At 44.8% G+C, this 18,610-nt stretch overlaps 1 protein-coding gene across 7 annotated transcripts in view; it reads left to right on the forward strand.

The window, feature by feature from the left end:
- The window catches only part of Kat6b (lysine acetyltransferase 6B), a 169,202-nt gene that overhangs the window by 107,142 nt on the left and 43,450 nt on the right, over positions 1–18,610 (forward strand). For 5 of the 7 annotated variants that reach the window (XM_032917785.1, XM_032917781.1, XM_032917780.1 and 2 more), the window contains exons 4-9: positions 7,749–7,864; positions 8,076–8,157; positions 10,788–10,920; positions 13,672–14,600; positions 15,513–15,634; positions 17,449–17,564. In XM_032917785.1, coding sequence (XP_032773676.1) covers positions 7,749–7,864; positions 8,076–8,157; positions 10,788–10,920; positions 13,672–14,600; positions 15,513–15,634; positions 17,449–17,564 — 1,498 coding nt within the window. The remainder of the gene's footprint in view (positions 1–7,748; positions 7,865–8,075; positions 8,158–10,787; positions 10,921–13,671; positions 14,601–15,512; positions 15,635–17,448; positions 17,565–18,610) is intronic. The other 2 variants (XM_032917786.1, XM_032917787.1) reach the window with 2 other exon arrangements.

Raw genomic sequence — 18,610 nt, forward strand, 5'->3', positions numbered from 1 at the left:
TGTCTTCTCTGTTCTTACCATAAGATTTCAAGATTATGCCTCCAGTTTTATTCAAAAATATAAAGGCAAATTGTGTTTATGTTTTTAAAGGTTTTTTGTTTTGTTTTACTGATTACTCTTTTTGATTCAGCATATAAAAGTTACCCAGGTTACATGCACATACACACATTTTCATGCACATAAAATGGTAATACTAGGTTCCTGTCTTAGTCAGGGCTTCTTTTCCTGCACAAACATCAGGACCAAGAAGCAAGTTGGGGAGGAAAGCGTTTATTCAGCTTACACTTCCACACTGCTGTTCATCACCAAATGAAGTCAGGACTGGAGCTCAGGTAGGTCAGGAAGCAGGAGCTGATGCAGAGGCCATGGAGGGATGTCTCTTACTGGCTTGCTTCCCCTGGCTTGCTCAGCTTGCTCTCTTATAGAACCCAGGACCTCCAGCCCAGAGGTGGCACCACCCACAATGGGCTGTGCCCTCCCCTATTGTTCACTAGTTGAGAAAATACCTTAAGCTGGATCTCATGGAGGCATTTCCTCAACTAAGGCTCCTTTCTCTGTGGTAACTCCAGCTTGTGTCAAGTTGACACAAAACTAGCCGGGTACATCCCCTACCCCCCTCACCCCCTCCAGGGGGTGGGGTGTGTGTGTGTGTGTGTGTGTGTGTGTGTGTGTGTGTGTGTGTGTGTGTGTGTGTGTGTGTGTGTCTTATCCATGCTAAGCAAGCACTACTGTTTAGTTGCACACAATCCCAGATTTTCTCCCACATACTAAAATATTTTGTCCCTCAAAATGTTAGTTTAAAACTCATGGCTAACAGCTAGAGTTTTATTTCCGTGGTAAAGCACTTGCTTAAGACTCTAGGTTCGATCCCAGCAAACAGAAGGAAGGAAGAAAAACAGCCCTGCAGAACCTAGAACATGCTCCCATACAGAGGCAGCCACAGCCCAGTCCAGACCCTTTACTTCTAGTTGGTCACCTAATCACTCTACAAGGCACTGTCCTCATGAGTCACGATGGCGCTTGCCTCTAGCCTTCAAGGGATGAACAGCCAAGTTCATATCTACATGGGCTTCCCCGAAAGTACTGAAGTGCACCCGCTGTTCTCATGGCTTCTCACACTCTGGTGCTGTCGCCCGTGATTGCTGTTAGGTAATTTAACACTTTGTCACCACGTAGAACAGCTGCTTGGTGGTTGGACAGAGAACACCTTCCACGCTGAGGAATGATGGTGTTGTGCAATGATTCTTACTTGGTTATTCAGAGGTTCAACTTGATAGGCCATTTGTGGATCAGCAGCTTCCAGGACCTGACTAAGTGGAAAGAGCCTTCAAAATAAGATTTCACGCACTACCTGAAAATATATTCTGACGATCTTTTTGATGGGCTTTATGGATTCATTAGAATTTTCTAGCTTGGCCATGGTACCGTGGGTAGCAACAGAGAACATAGAAGCATTGTGTGTGTGTTCACACTAATATATTTCACCCTGTGCTCCCCTGCATCACTGGGCAAGCAGTGCCCCCCTCGCTCATTCTGATTCTGCTTACTTTGGAAGTCTTCTTCTCACCAGGCTTATTTCACCTGAATTATTTGTTTGTGTCACTACCTGATCAATTCTGTGGTGTCCACATATCTGGTGTTTATCTATGAACTTTAAGCCGTACGTTAGAAATGCCCTTTACCATTTCATTTTAGTATCTGCTCCTCTAGGCATCTAGACAGATTGCAGAAGTACTGAGGTGTGGGAAGAAAACTCTCCTCATATATTCCTCACCGCTAATGACACACTCAGCTCTGCTGAGTTGCTAAGAATCTGGGATTTTATCATAACGTCAGGGCCTTCTTTACAGGGTATCAAGGTGTAATACTACCCAGGTTGATCTCAGACTTCTGATGCAGTCAAGCTCCCCAAGTCTTCCCAGGTTGAAGACCCAGCAGAGGGAGGTCTGATCCCCTCTGCACAAAAGTGGCTGAGATGTCTTTTCTCTGACACTTCCTACATCTCCATTCTTACTTCCCAGGATTAGGCTAGGACTAATAGGTGCACTGTGTCCTTTCTGCCCTCAAAAGTACCCTTTCTAGGGGTTGGGGATTTAGCTCAGTGGTAGGGCGCTTGCCTAGCAAGCGCAAGGCCCTGGGTTTGGTCCCCAGCTCTGGGGGGAAAAAAAAAAAAAAAAAAAAAACTTAAAACAAAAGTACCCTTTCTTTTCCAGCAAGTTGAGAAGGGATTGAGGGTCTCTGTCCCTGAATCACGTCTACCTCCGTTACTGGCAGAAATCCAAGCCATGGTGTCTCTCTAGAGCACAGAGGATACTGAAGGTGCCTTTCTGGGTTCTCATAGAGCAGTGCAGTGGTCGTTCTCCTCATTGTCTGTGAGGGTATCAGCTTGGATTTCACTACCTGAGTGGCCGGAAGAAGATCGCCATTGTGAAATACTGTGTAGACACGTACGTCCTCTGGTCAATTAGGAAAAACCTTCTGTTCTTTTAGCCTCTTAAAAATGAAGCGTCCAGGGGCTGAAGAGATATCTCAGGCTTTAAGGGCACGGACCACTCGTCCGAAGGACCTGGGTTTGGTTCCTAGAGCCCACGTGGCAGTTTACGACTGTCTGCAGATCCAATTTCAGGGTATCTTCAGAATACAGTCACACAGTCAAATCCAGGCAAAACACCAGTGCATACCAAAACAAAATAAATTATATTTAAAAAAATGAAACATCAAAGTAAAATGTGATTGATCTTAGGAGGTGTTGGGGTACATGTGGTTTCAACTTTCTTCTTAACACCATGGTATTCGAGAGGGAGGCAGAAGGACAGGTTCTGCAGTGCCCTGTCAGGGTGGGAGCCATGCTGGTATAGTCCAGTCCTGCAGTCTAGTGGGATTAAAGGTTGGTCCTCGAGGTGACCTTATAGAGACCGCTACCTTCCCATACGCAGAAGGAACCATAAGTTGGTTCTGGGATGGACTTGGGACTGTTCGTAAGGATCAAAGGGATTCTGAACATATGATATTTTTGTTAAAAAAGAAAAATGTCCGTGAGTAATATACAACCAGAAGTAGGAAGTCCAGATGCAGCCGTAAGGAAGGAAGAAGACGATTATTCAATGTGCGCCCCATATGTGCTCCCCACTCTTCGTCCCCTCCCTCTGAAGCCCGGTTTCTGTGATGGCGATTGTACTGTGCTGAGCTTTCACAGACATGAGCGTAACTGTTTCCTTCTGCTTCCACCATGACGTGAGATGACATATAACAAACGGTCAGAACTGCTTTTTTCCTTGCTGAAAGTCCGTTTTAAAAACTACTCAAGGTCATGTGAGTAAAAATGTGAAGTGAGGTACATAAAGCTGCCCCAAATGTGTGTTTCCAACCCTGTACCCCACTCCCTGCCGGCTGCAGCCGCAGTTTCCTTATTCTGTACGATGTGAAAAGTAGCAAGACTATCCCAGGACTGGCATGAAGGTAGTAAATAGTCCTGTGGAAATGGTCAACCGCATGACATACGTCCGGAGATTGTCCTAGCCACTCATAAATCTGGGAACTGAGACAGTCCTCAGGTCTGAGGAAATGCCGAGGCTGGGGAGTGATTTTACTTGACTTTCATGGATCAGCCTACTTTGAAATTAACACTGTTATATTCTCCTTGCCTCATTAAGGCCAAATTATCTTTAATTAGCTTCACATAAGTATTAGATATTATACCAAATGAAATTTTGTGTCTGCTGCTCAGATTGCCGGGTGGTTAAATCTTACTTACAGATGAGTTGTGTGCATGTGTGTTTTCAAATTAGCAAATCTAAGATAAGTGTACAGTTCAAAATTACAGCATCGTACTAAGTGGAAGCTCGTTGAAACAGGAGGCAGAAGAGAGGCTGCAGTGGTGCAGCTGGGAGAGGGAGAACCCCTCTGCAGAACATGAGCAGGATCTGTGGACAGAATGTCCGCTCTCCCCAGGGAGCCCTGGCACCTACCCTGGTTCATCTTTACCCCAGTGTCAATCCTGAAAAACGTGCTGGGGGAGCTAGGAAGGAAAGCTGCATTTGTCTGTACGGTTTTTTGTTGGGAGGGGGGTTGTTTGTCCGTTTGGTTTTGTTTGTTTGTCTGTCTGTTTGGTGTTTTTTTGCACTGGTTTCTCAGGGTTGCTGCTGATATGTAAATGCCTCAGGGAGCACTTGGTCAGTCATCTACTTTCACAGTGACTAGACACGGATTGGATTCATTGGGTTGGAAAGCAGGGTCCTTGACTAGAAGGAACTCCAAGAGGAATATATAGAGAGACAAGGGATGAGAGCCCCACCTCAAAGGAGGAGTAAATAGGAAGTGGAGGAGAAGGGGAGCCCCGCCCCCCAAGAAGCCACAATATCGCTGAGTCATCACTGTGACAGGCAAGTTTACCGTGGACCATAGTGTGAAAGGTTTTAGTCTGTGATTAGCTAGCTCCATGGCTCCACTGGGCCTGAGGTGAGAGGCTCACAACTTCACAAGCCTGGGTACCTGGTGTGGTGTTTTCCAGAGAGCCCTTTAATTTGTGGTGCAGAGGATTGAGCTCCAGGCTTTGTGCATGGTTGACAAGGATTGTCACAAGTAAGGTTGTGCCATGTAGCCCAGGCTGCTCCTGAACGTTCAGGTCTTCTGAAGTGCGTTATACTTGTCTTTCTGCTATATCACATGACCTGAAAGGGTAGGAATCATGTCTCTTTCTACTGTTTCTAATGCTAATTAAATGTCATTTGATGAAAGAATACTTAGACACACTGATAGTTAAATAACCAGCCTGAGGGACCGGACACCTGCTATTTCTCTGCCTTCTTCCTTCCTTCTCCCGCTCCGTTTGAATCCAGAACGTCATTCGTGCAAGCCGAATAGGAACTCCACTATGATGCTGCACCCTTGGCACTTTGCTATTTTTCTATTGATGCCACAGATTTCGTAGTTTAAGACAGAGTATTTTTTATTTTACAGCTGTAGGACTGTAGGACTCAGCAGATAACAGTCAAGGTGTCAGCAGGTTTGGGGTGCTGTCTGGAAGCATGAGGGAGAAGATCCCCAGCCTTGTGCTCTGGTTGTGATAGGATTTGCTTACTTGTTTGCTAAGCCCTTGCCTTGCTGTCAGGTGAATCTCTTCTCAGAGGGAGCCTAGGCGTTTGGCTTCTGGCTCTCCACCTTCGGTCCTCAGACTTGCTGTGGCAAGTGGAGATTGTCGCCTGCTCCCAACATCTCTTCCTCCTCATGAAGTCCGTCCCTCGGTCAGACCCAGGCCTGTCGAGTTGCTTTGTCTACATGGCGTGAGAATTGGGGTATAGACTGGCGTGAGAATTGGGGTGTAGACATCTTTTAGGACCATTACGTGGGTTTTCTTCCCAAGGACTTCCTGGTTTGTGGCTCCTTTGGTACTTACCGAATTTTAGGCCATTTTTCTTTGGTTACTAAATAAAACTGTTGTAAGCCATGAATGCCTTCTGTGCTAGCATGACAATGAATATGTGAATGAAGACTTAACTCGGCTCTCAGAGTCTGGTACATTGCAGACCATAGTGAATAGAACCATTTCCAGAAAGACAAATCCTCTTGATTTCTCTCAGCAGAGAGACCAAGGATTTTAGAGAAATGACTGAGTTTATGGAGTGGCTCAGGAGGAGGTAAGGGATTACGTTATCGATACCGGTGATTCCTAGTCTCTCATTACTGTAAACTGTACAGCAATACATCAAGGCTCCGTTATAATCTCCTGTTAAACTTTTTAAAGTTAGTTTGAGGAAGGAGACTGGAAATGTCTTCTTTCCAGATCTCAGCGTCTTTTACAGAACTCTAGACATGTCAGGCTAGAAGGATTCACAGCCGTTTCTTTAAAGTAAATAAAGGGAAGGGCGCTTCCTAAGGAGAGATGGGCTGAAGATTTTGGAATGTGGTAGGGCAGCTTAAATGGTAGTCGTCTAAGAAACTATTGCTTAAAGTGAAAGAAAGCATTAAGAGGAAATATGTTGCTTGCTTTTGATTGAAGATGGCCAAAGTCTATTACTTTTGAAAATGCAGAATTATTAAAAAGTTTGTGTTGTAGTATCTGCAGGAATAAATAGCTCTAATAGGACATGAATTTCCTTAGTGACTGAAGACTAAGTTACAAAGCACAGAAGGAGGCTCTAAGGCAGAGGAATGCCCAGTGCATGAAACTGAGGTCGTCTGTGCCGGCGATGTATGACTTGCCGGAAGTTAATAAGGGAGGAGTAAATAGTTTATTTTTAAGCCATTTTAAAGGTGGACTTTAAATTGCTATTCTTTAACAGTTGAGTTTTTAGTCCTCTCATCATGGGGGGGCAGTGAGCTGACAGAGTGGCCTCCAGCCTCTCCCTCCCAAGCATCTTCTGCTAACAAGTGCGCTGTGCTCGTGTGCCGTGTGGGGTGGGTGGCTGAGTGAGAAGCCCTCAGAAGGGACAGAGCCAGAGGTCAACTGCATCTGCCTGGGTGTCTTACAGCCTGAGGCTGTAACCATTTGGCAGCGTTTGACTTTTTCAACATCTTAAATACAGATGTTTTGATTTTTTTTTTAAGAGTAGGGAATTGTGTACTTTTATTAATGGTATTGATGATTGATATTGAATGTTCTTACTTCAAAAAGCCAAATCTCCTGGTGAGTGGAATTTTATGAAGCACCTGTTAAGCTTTAGGGAGGAGAACCTTTTTGGCAGGAACCCAAAATACATATTTAAACAATGAAGCTGCCAAAGTCAGGAAATTATAAACCAGTTTTGAAATTACAGAATCTGCTTCTTTATTACCCCTCGGGCTTCCCTCTGCAGCGTGGTTATAAGTTCTCTCACATGGGATTTTCTAATGTTCTTGCTATTTAAAGACTAGATTTTAAAAAAAGAAATAATAATCAAGTTTGGAGATCTCCCTGGGGTTGTGTGAGAAAGGCCATTAGCTTTGAAGTGGAGCTGCTTTCCAGAGCCTGGGCTCACGCTGGTCCCTCACGCGTGGAACCCTGGTCCTGTTCCTCTCAGGCTCTCTGCAGACTGGACGTGTAGAATGTTGCTGGGGGGGGGGGGTGCCAGGGTTGTGTGGAGCAACACAGTCCTCAAGAAAACTGAGGAAACCTGCCGAGGGTGGCTTCTTAACTTCCTGTCTGAGTCTGTCTTCTTCAGCTCCCGAATTCCATGCCTGGCCCCTCCTTTTAGAATTGGAGCTCTGTGACCCAGGAACTGGGAGGCAGTAGGATGTTCTCGGTCTGTCCTGGTAGTAGAGGTCCTTTGCGTGCTCTGTCATGAGTGAGTTCGTCAGGACAGGGTCTTGCTTGGTACTGGCCAGGCTCCTGAATCCTGTTATCGCAGGTGTGCGTCACCGCCTTACGAAGCTCAGCCAGTTTTTTGTGTAGCCATCTGTTTTTATTTTACATGGTTTCTCCACACAGAGATCAGTTGTTTGAACCTGGGGACCAGTGTACAGCGCAGCGTACTCAAGAGCTTGAGACACATGGAGGTTGGCGACGGTGACAGGGCCTTCAAGTCCCGGAAGACTGATAGTTGGAACTGAGATAAACAAACTTCAGGTTTATCTCAGGGAAAGTCATGTAGTCATTGCATATATTCATGGAAGGAAGGCAGAGACAAAGAACAGCCAACGTCTCTGACCTATTTTATTTTCAAGTTCCTAAGGCTCACCGGTCGGCATCAGTGGCCATCCATTGAATAAAGGGAATAAGAGTTTTACAAATAAAGCACTATTTATTGACAAGCAATCGATTTTTATTGCAGGACACCCATCCTGTTTGAAATTTTGTCCTGAATTAACCGCAAATGTGAAGGCCTTGAGGTGGCAGTGCATCGAGTGCAAGACGTGCAGCGCATGTCGAGTCCAGGGCAAAAATGCAGTGAGTACGCTCCTCACATCCCAGCACCAGTGAGGTGACCGATGGGGGCGCACTTCCTCCGACAGAACGTTGCAATGGTTGAACACTGGTAATGGCACCACACCAGGAAACTGGCTCCTTCATTACATCTTAAGGTTAACTGGTAACTTGAGGGTGTTGCTGTCCTGCATTGGTCTCGGTCTCAATCAGTCTCTGATCTGTTATGTTACAGGACAACATGCTTTTTTGTGATTCCTGTGATAGAGGATTCCATATGGAGTGCTGTGACCCACCACTTTCCAGAATGCCAAAAGGTGACCTTTCAAACCATATTAAAAACGGGTTGGGAGTGGAAGTGCATGGTAGAGCACTTGCCCAGCGTGTGTGAGGACTGACGGAACTCCCAGCTCTGCGGAACAGACAGACAAGCAAAGTAGTTCAGTGCTCACCTGCTGACCTGATTCTGACGTCTGGGGGTTCCCTCCCCACCCCATGTTGTGCAGGTTTCGAACAGAAGAGAACTATAAAGTCCTTTGTTTAGGGTAACAAACATAACACAGTAATTCAGACCTTGGGAGGAAGAAGACTCTCTTGTCAAGAGTGTATATATAACCCTGTCTATTACCCCATAAAGGAAACGGATTTTTTATTTATAAACTTCACGATGACAGTGATGACTTCAGAGTCCTAAAACAGGGAGCCTTCTCTAGGGTTTGGCTGTTGGTTGACGTTTAAATGCATGAACATCTGAATTTTCTGTATCTGGTGTAATACGGAGTTTTCTTCTCTGTTTATTTGTGTAAGTCAGCCTTGTCCCTGCCCTCATGTTTGCAATGTGTTTCAACATTTGAAAATGAGCTTGCCCTTTTATTAATAATATGTATATGTTGACATTGCAAAGGTATAGGAAATACAAACATAAGAGAAACATAAAGGGACAAAACAGTTAACAAAGGTTCCCTGCTTCTGCACGCACGCCCTTTACAAAGGAGCACTCTGCTCTCGTGTGTGCACCGAGTCCCCTCAGTCGTAGATGGTAAGCATTCTCATGTCATTGCTCGCTCGCTCGCTCGCTCTCCTAAACATGATTTGCAAGAGTCATGTTGAGCATCATAACACGGAGCGGGGTTCCAGACCTGCTTGTGGGCCATGAACAGGCTTTGTTGGCGCGATTCTCTCCTGTTCTACCTAAGTTGTCTCAACGGGGCATGCATGCTTTGAGTTGCCACCCTGTCACTGCTCCCTACTGTCACGTGTTCTAATTTGCTTTAGTCATATGCAGTCAAGATGCTTCCTGAAGGTATTTGATTTTGCAGCCTAATGTATAAATGAACCATAATTGATTTAATTAACCAATTCTCTATGGTAGATCCTTCAAATGCTGCAAGTATTTCCCTCACTCCTGAAGGTAAATTTGTAGAGAGGAATTCTCTAATGAGAGGCTACTGACTTGAGAGGCTGTCAGTTTTTATACTGACCACCAGTGTGTGAGGAATTATCCTCATGACAATGCCAATAGAACCACTGGGCCAAAGACATACTTCCTTTTTTACCTTTTAACATCTTTAAAACAATTTTCATGTTATGAGTAGTAATATCTTAGATTTGTTAAAACTACAGTCTTAATATTTTAAATCAGTTCGATAGTAAGGGAAAAAAAATCATGAACTTTTTTCCCCTTTTCGTTGAGGAGACCCTGAACTTGTATATTTGGTTATTGACTCTCATCATTGTAACGTACCTGTTTTATGCTTTAGTCCTTTCCCGTTGAGGTTCACGTACTTACAGCTTCGGTTTTACATAAATAGCGATCAGACTTAGACTCCTGATATTTGCCACATTTAATTTTCCACATAGGCTTGCCTAGGTTTATGTGATTTCTCTCCCATCCCAGGGAAATTGTGTTTTAGTAGAGAGATGTTTGAGCATTGAACTCTTTTGAACTTCTTCTAGTTAGCCTATGAACTTTCTGTAAGAGGTTGTTGTAACTCACACCTGTGATACCAGTACCTGGGAGGCTGAGGCAGGAGGATCTAGAGTTCAAGGCCAGCCTAGGCTGCTTGAGACCTTGTCTAATGGAGAAGGGCGGGGGGGGGGGCGGAAATGGTGAAAAACAGGAAGTAGCCCTTCTCCTTCCAGGGAGTTCATTGAATTCTTTCCTCATCCCCCCCCCCATTTGAATTGGGGCTTGGTGATCTACTAACTTGTCTATAATATTCACATCTTTTGGTTTTTTTAATATGCTAGACATGTAATTTCAATTATTATAATTCCAGAGTATTTAAAATTGTTGTTTTAATTTTAAAGTACTTAAACTCATAACCATTTTAGTATTGGAAATTTCCAAAAGCAATTGATTAAAACAAACAAATATTTTTTCCCTATGGAAGTTCAAGACTCTGATTGACTTAAGATTTTTCTCCCAAGTGGTAGGAAAAAAATAAAAGATCAATAGTTTTGACTTGGGCTGGAGAGATGGTTCCGTGGTCAGGAGCATTTGCTGCTTTCCCAGAGGACCAGGCAGTCCACGACCACCTATAACTAGTTCCCGGGGACACAGTGCCTTCTCTGACCTTCCTGGGCATGTACACATGGCATTCATGTACCAACAGACAGGCAGACAGACAGACAGACAGACAGGCACACACACACACACACACACACACAAGTTTTCCTGGGTGAGCATGAGGTGGTGGGTGACTTAGTGGGAAACAGCTTTAGGGAAGAGGGGTAAGCCAGGGCCAGCCTCTGCTCTCACCACCTTGAGCTGGTGTCTTGACCTTCAGCAGTGTCTTTTCTGAGGAGAGCAACAGGGAGTGACCCACTTTTCTAGAGAAAATCTGCATACAGGCGTCCTTGGTCAGAGTACAGCTACAGGTTGATATTTAATATCTTCGACTTAAGTGAAACATTAAATTTTTTTTTCATATATATATTAATTCAGGGATGTGGATTTGCCAAGTCTGCAGACCAAAGAAAAAGGGAAGAAAACTACTTCATGAGAAAGCTGCACAAATAAAACGACGATATGCAAAACCCATTGGACGACCGAAAAATAAATTAAAGCAACGATTGTTGTAGGTTGAGATCTTATTAAAAGAAATCTTTTATGTTGTGCTTTAAAACATGTAGGTAATTGTAACCCCTCGAGTCTTGTCAGGGTTTTTAGCATAATTTTTTAAAACTCAGTAAGGAGTATTTCCCTTTGCATAACTTTGGGATTTCCCCTCAAAAATAACATTTGTAACTCCACTTGGTATTCCGGGGTCTTCTCTTGGCTGTAGCTGTGATGCCGAGTGACTTATTTCAAGATGGAACTGTGGCAAGAACTGCCAGCTCCCTCAGCCTTTCTTACTGGCTGAGCAGAAAAAAACAGCTTAGTTTTGTAAATATTTCCACAGGAATTTCTTTAAACCAAAGAGTATTCTGTTCGTATCTTTAGAGAGTTTCTTTATCATTCCAGGCAGCATTAAAAAAACAAACAACTCTCCCCTCCGATGCCTGCCAACGTGATGTTCCCACTTTGCTTAGATTCCTCCTCCAAAATAGTAGCTCCTGAGACCCCTGTAAATGGCTCTTCTGTAAAAGTCCCCTCGCCCAGTGCAGGCATGTGCAGAAGCACTGATAATGTACTTTGCAGTGAACCCACGTCTACTGCCATAGTCCCGTTCCCAACTTCTTTTTGTTGTCTAGTTGTCACTAAAGGCTAGCTGGAAAAAAGATGAAGAGAACGTGTTTTTAACCTCTGTAGACTATAGATTCCACCGTTAGTGTAAGAAACGCATACACAGGGCTGAGCGTGGTAGCGCACGCAGTTATTCCCAGCACGTGAGAGGCAAAGACAGGCGGATCTCTGAGTTCGAGGCCAGCCTGGTCTACAGAGTGAGTTCCTGGACAGCCCCGGCTGTCTTGGGAACTTAAGGACAGGGGCCGTGTGCTTCATATATGGGAAGGCATTTTACCTGCCTTGAAAAAAAACCACTGACTCTTACCTGCATATTCTTTTTCCCCTTATTTCACCTGAAGAAGTCCACTGTAGTATTGAAGCTCACCCGCACTTCATCTTCCAAAGGAGAAGTAGAAAGCCAAGCTCCTTACTAGAGGGCTTTATGGTTTTTGTTTGTTTGTAATTTCTTTTAGTGAAATTTAATGAAAGCCCTTTACCTGGAATGGTAGACATTTTTAAATGGATTTTTGGTTGTTAATGTCTAGAAACAAATATAAAACATTTATGAATAAAATCTTTCATGTTAGTGTCATTTGAAGTAGAAGTTATGTTTTTGCTTTTTTCCCTTTTCCTGGGTAGGCATTGTTCTTGAAATGGAACCGTATCTTCAAGGTCCATTTATAAAATCCAAATTAGAATATAAATTTTCTAAACAAAGGACACAGCTAAAAATTGCACCTGGCACCTATCCTAACTTCTGGTTTGTCCAAAATTGTCCTTTGAGCTCAGGAATTTTTAAGACAGTCTGGCGAGATTTTCTTTTACTGCTTTATAAGCCCAGTCTCCTTTCTGGCCAGTCTACTCCCAGATCCAGTCCAGATGCAGCCTTAGAATGCAGCCGTGTTAGGCTGGGTGAGGTGTTTGTCGCTAACCTCACTGTGTCTCTCAATGACACCAGAGATCTCAGGTTCACCTGATTTGGCTGAAGTAGTGGTGCAGGCAAAGTTCCTGGCAGTTGAGCCACCTCAGATGAACTTACAGAAATTGGTTCATTAAATCTCTGTGTACAAGATAGGCACTAAAACGTGTTCTCTTTGTAATTATCTAAGGTGTTCTGATACTTCGTTACCATACCATCCTCAGGCTTCCATTTCTCCATTAGCTTCCAGCTAAGCGAATAGCTCTGAGCCTCAGCCTTGTCATGATCATATGCAAATGGTTCTGTTGCGTACATTTCTCCTGCAACATGGGTAGCTTCCCAGGGCTGCCCCAGGGAGGTGCGGGCGGTCAGCTGCCATTCATGTCAGCAGCTGTGTTTGTGGAGTGACCTCCGATAGCAGTATGGCCAGAAGCCAGCGTCACACAGTCAAGTGGCAGTCAGAGTAGGAGGCAGAGGTCCTTCCGCCGAGTGTCTGGTAATGACCATGGTAAATGTGCTGCTTCTCCGCCAGACTCCATGTCATGTCCGACTGCTGCAGCTTCTCTTAATCATTCCTTCAGGTTTGGTTTTGGTTTTTTGGTTTTTTTTTTTGGTTTTGTTTTTTTGCAATTGTCCTTTTTTCAGCAATCTTTTATGCTGTAGTTGTCTTCTCCTAGTATTATTGGCTGTTATCATGCTAAGCATAAACCAGAAGAATATACACCTTTATTTTTATTTTTTTAGTACAAATTTATGGACATACCCAAATTGTACTTCTGCAGATGTTTTTCGAACCAAGTGAGAAATTACTTCTAACTAGAAATGAGGGTATTCTTCTACTGTGGGTCACACATCCTTCCTCTAAGACGTCTTAAAGGACATTTCAGGGAATCATAATGACTTGTGACAACACTGGGGATGACTTTTTTTTTTTTTTTTGTCTAGTTATACTGAAAGCATTGGATGCTTTTAGTATCCGCAAAATTCCTCTTCCTTGTACTGAACTCGGGTCCTTGTGGATTCTCCTAGTACCTGTCGGACAGGCCCGGGAGAATCCTGACACACACGTAGACTCCAACACGTAGGTGGTGGCTCCTACAGAAACCCATCCTTAGGGTTGCAGGGGCCCTCTGAGGTTCCAGTAGGCTCATTGACTGTGCATCTAGTTTCTGTAGATTTGTTATTAGACGCCTTCCTAGTTGTGTTATTAATGCTGACACTACTCTCTAAATTCTTGCCTAGGTCTGTAACCAGTGATGAAGGATCCGTGAATGCATTCACAGGAAGGGGGTCACCTGGTAGGGGTCAAAAGACTAAAGTCTGTACCACACCTTCATCTGGTCATGCTGCGTCTGGGAAGGACTCAAGCAGCAGATTGGCTGTTACAGACCCCACCCGGCCTGGTGCCACCACCAAAACCACCACCTCCTCCACCTACATTTCTGCCTCTACACTTAAAGTTAACAAGAAAACCAAAGGGCTCATTGATGGCCTTACTAAGTTTTTTACACCATCACCTGATGGTCGCAGATCACGAGGGGAAATAATAGACTTTTCAAAGCACTATCGTCCAAGGAAAAAGGTCTCTCAGAAACAGTCATGCACTTCTCATATGTTGGCTACAGGTACCACACAAAAGCTAAAACCTCCACCTTCTGCACTTGCGCCCCCCGCCCCCATCTCTGGTCAGAGCCCCGGTTCACAAAAGTCCAGCATTTCCACCTCTTCCGCCCCCACCCAGAGCTCCTGCAGCCGGTCCAGTGCGCCCCCCTTTAGCAGCCTAATTAACAGCAGCCAGCTGAAGGCACTCTTTGATGGACTTTCTCATATCTATACCACTCAGGGACAGTCTCGAAAAAAGGGACACCCAAGTTACGCACCACCCAAACGCATGCGTCGTAAAACCGAATTCTCTTCCACGGCAAAAGCTAAAGCCCGTTTCTTTGGAAAAAGAGATTTTAGGAGCAGGTTTCTCTCTCGCTCCTCCTGTAGCTGGGGGATGACTAGAGGACATATTTTTAAAGCCATTGCTCACTTCAAGCGAACAACTTTTCTTAAAAAGCACAGGATGCTAGGCAGATTAAAATATAAAGTGACCCCTCAGATGGGGACCCCGTCACCAGGGAAGGGGAGCTTGGCAGACGGAAGGATTAACCCTGATCAGGATAATGGTAAGCAAAAGGTGAAAGCTTCAGCCCAACCTGTGCCCGCCCTCCCCCACCCCAGAGAGCTGAGAGGTCCACTCCTCCCTGACACAGACTCAAGCTCTGTCTGTCCTTTCCACTTTGACACACATGAGTGAGACTTTGACCTTTTCCTAATGCGACTAAACCTCCAAAAATGTCCTTCCCACTAATACCCTCCGGCCTCCCGTTACTTAACTTCCATTCGTAGTGGCACTAGGCACTCCCCTCCAGATACCTTCATAGTGTCGCTCCTGGCTCTGTAGTCCGCATGAATAGCCACCGCCATGCTTCTGCCGTGCTCTCTCCCGTGTCGCCTTGGCGTGTGCTGGCGGTGCTCCCAGCCAGGTGTTTGAGCTCTGCCTCTCCCTCTGCTCCATGGCTTTCTCATGACAAAGTTCACCCCGCTTCCGTCTCGACAGTGACTCTGTGGAGTGTGCACTGGATTTGAGTGTGTTTGCATGTGTGCCCATCCACCTTAGGAAGGAGACCGGTTTCAAAGTTGAGTGGACAAATTGGTCCTGACATTTGTTACTCTTTATCCAACAAAAAGCCAAAATATGTCATTTGGAAAAATTGGTGAATTTTATGAGCTCAAAACTAATGATGATAATGTGATAACTAGACATCACGTCTTATCTTGGTTGAAAAAGTGTGTTTGCTTTGTATCGTTCTTAATTCCCCTCGTATTTGTTCTAGAAAGATGACAGTGATATATAGTAGAGAAAGAGTTACTGCTGGATCTGTGAGCAGGGCTTAGCTCTATAAGTTGATGCTGCTCATTGCAAAGAAGAGCTCCCATTGCCCACCGTGCTAGTTCGGAACCGTTTTTTGGTAATATGCATCGCCCGCCCATGCTTCAAATCAGTGAACACACTTTCTGCTGGTTTTGAATGACAGATACTGAAATTAAAATAAGCATCAAACAAGAAAGTACGGATGTAAATGTGATGGGAAACAAGGATCTCGTGACGGAAGAGGATCTGGACGTGTTTAAGCAGGCCCAAGAGCTGTCTTGGGAGGTAAGTCCCAGATCCCACACAGCAGGAGTGAGAGTTGCGCAGTGGGGCTGGAGAGCCCTCTCTGGCTCTTTGTCGCCTGTGCCCTTTTCGTTAGCTGTAGCAGTAAACGTAGAGTTCTCTTCTCTTCAATGGGGGAAGACTGCACTGACCTCACAGAGTAGACCAAAGCATGCTAGTTACACAGATAGAATGATAATAGCTGGCCATGGTGGCACACGCCTCTAATCCCAGCATTCCAAAGGCAGGCATACCTCTTAATTCAAGGCCAGCCTGGTCTACAGAGCGAGAGTTTCAGGACAGCTGGGGCTACACAGAGAAAAACCAAAAAAGTAGTGATGGTGGCGTGGCCATGAAGTTGCTCGGTGGGTAAAGGCATTTGCTGTGCAAACCTGACAACCAAGTCCAGTCCCCAAGACCCATGGGAAGGGAGAGCCAGCTACCAAAAGTTGTCCTGACCTACACAGAAGCACCGTGCAGCTCACGGGTGCGCACACACACTCGCAAACACAGAATAAAGAATAAGACTTTTTAAAGGTTTCTAATAACTTTTGTCCACATTTAGAAAATACTGATTTCATATTGTAACTAAAAGCATATCCTTCTCAGTTAACCAGTGGTCCTGACACAGATGGCTAGCCATGTGAAAATGTGTCCATTCTTAACTTTTTGGCATTGATGAGCACAGTGTTGTCTTTTATAATCAGTTGAAGTCATCTCTAGTAATTTCTCAAAACGGTTCCACTTAACATGTCAGCTCAACTTCGGTTACTGTCAGCAGACATGAAGACGTAAGACTATAGACCTCTCAAAGACATGCAAGTAATTACTGTGTTCTACTGTCAGTAGACAGTAGTGTGTGGCCAACCATCCCTTCTTCCCTTCAGATCACGCTGTCTGCTGTGGCCTTCTAGCTTTGTTCTTAGCAGCATCCAGCCCTGCTAAAGACTCATGGTGCCTTTGATCTGAAGAACTAGTACGGATTGTCATTCCTTATTCTGCTGCCCCTGACGGCCCCTGTGTTTGTTCTCTCCCTCAGCTAACCAAATGCCAGATTCTCTTTAAGTTTTTTCTTTGTGTGTGGAGTAAGGGACAATAGTCACTATCTGAAAGATAATGCAACCCTAAGCCCTTTATAACATGACAAAGCTTAGTTTTTAAATTGCATTAATCTCTTTGTCAGGGGAGGGGGGCCTGCATACCAGTGCCTTGGTGCAGGCGTGGAGGTCAGAGGACAGTTTACAAGAATGCTTTTTCTTTCATGTGGGTTCTAGAAATCAGATTATCAGACTTGGCAGCAAATACCTTACCTAAGCCATCGTGTCAGCCCCAAAGCTAGGGGTTTTGTCAAGAAATATGTCTTTTTATCTGCGGGACAGTGTACTAGGCACTGAGGCTCCTGCACTGATTGTGCAGACCCGTGTGGCTTGCTTCGTGGCAGGAGGGGAAGTAACAGGACTTCTCCACTTCACGAGGCACAAGTGATAACTCACGGGGGCTGCCGCGGCTTCCTGTGGTGTGGAGCAGCCGCCACGCCAGGGATGCACTGCAGCTTGTAGTTCTGCCAGGTACACGGACTCTGGGACCCACTGGCTTCACACGACCACCCCTGTGGCATATTTGTTAGGCTATTATTTTGCATGCCTATGAGTCATGTACAGAGATGCGTAATGTTTTCTGTTTTAACGACGTGGAAATTCATAATTAAGATCAATGGCATGTTTGAGTAGCTTCAAATCAAAAAGGAGAAACAATGAAAAAGAAACACTCTGTCTTCTTGGAACTTATCCTGATTTGTTGTCATTGTTGTTTATCAGAAAATAGAGTGTGAAAGTGGAGTGGAAGACTGTGGTCGGTACCCTTCAGTAATAGAGTTCGGAAAATACGAAATCCAAACCTGGTACTCCTCGCCTTACCCACAGGAATATGCAAGGTACGGACCGAGCCTGGCAGGCAGGCCGTGTGGGAAGGAGAACTCCGTTCTACGGCAGGAGTGACGTGATTTTGCGAGGACACTAGGGTTCCGAGGATGTGACTCAGCTTGCTGAGTGTTCGTGAGGCCCGGGTTCTGCCATCTAATGCCACATAAAGCCGGTCATGGTGCGCCCTGCACTTGAGCACCTCGGAGTGGAGGCAGGAAGCTGAGAGGTTGAAGGCCCCGTTGTCAGTACATATTTCACTGATAGCTATGAACTTGTCTCCAAAGACCTGGAATGAGTGAATAAGTGAGTTTCGGTAGTCAGTCAGGAGCGTTTGCATCTGCATACTTTTGCGGTGTGGTTTTGCACTGTTAGCATATATTCATTCCCTCACTCTTCAGAACCACGGGTATTAGAAATTTCTTTTTGAGCCAGGAGGTAGTGGCACACGCCTTTCATCCCAGCACTCAGGGAGGCAGAGGCAGGCAGATCTCTTTGAGTTCAGGGCCAGCCTGGTCTACAGAGCTAGTTCCAGGACAACCAGGGATACACAGAGAAACCCTGTCTCCAAAAATCCAGGATAAGTACATTTTTCTTTGACTTTCGAGGCCGTCCTGTTTTTGTTTGGTTAGTAGGACAGTCAATTGCTGGTTTTATGTAGAACCAGATCAGAAAAAGCAATAGTTGTGCAGTGGTGCTGACAGACTCCCTGAACTGGAATTCTTTTACTTGAGGATGTAGGTTTTATCGATAATTTCTTGTATCTCATTTTTTTCATGGTTAACAATTTAACAAAATAGAAAAAATAGGAAGTAATAGGCAGCAGGAACTTTCAGAAATCCTTCCTCAAATCACGTAAGGCCATTTACAGCCAACATTTTAAAAAGAACAGAAAATGTTGTCAGTTTCTCCCTTTTATTGATCTAAGATTAACTCTAAGTGTCTTACCAACCTACCATATCACCCAACATTTCTTTTCTTCTGATATCCACATCAAGTTACACGGTATTCGTAGACTCTTGACTTTTACCCTCCCAGCCAAGACTACAAAGTGAGATTA

Source organism: Rattus rattus, chromosome 12, assembly GCF_011064425.1.
Source record: "Rattus rattus isolate New Zealand chromosome 12, Rrattus_CSIRO_v1, whole genome shotgun sequence".
In the NCBI taxonomy this organism is placed as follows: domain Eukaryota; kingdom Metazoa; phylum Chordata; class Mammalia; order Rodentia; family Muridae; genus Rattus; species Rattus rattus.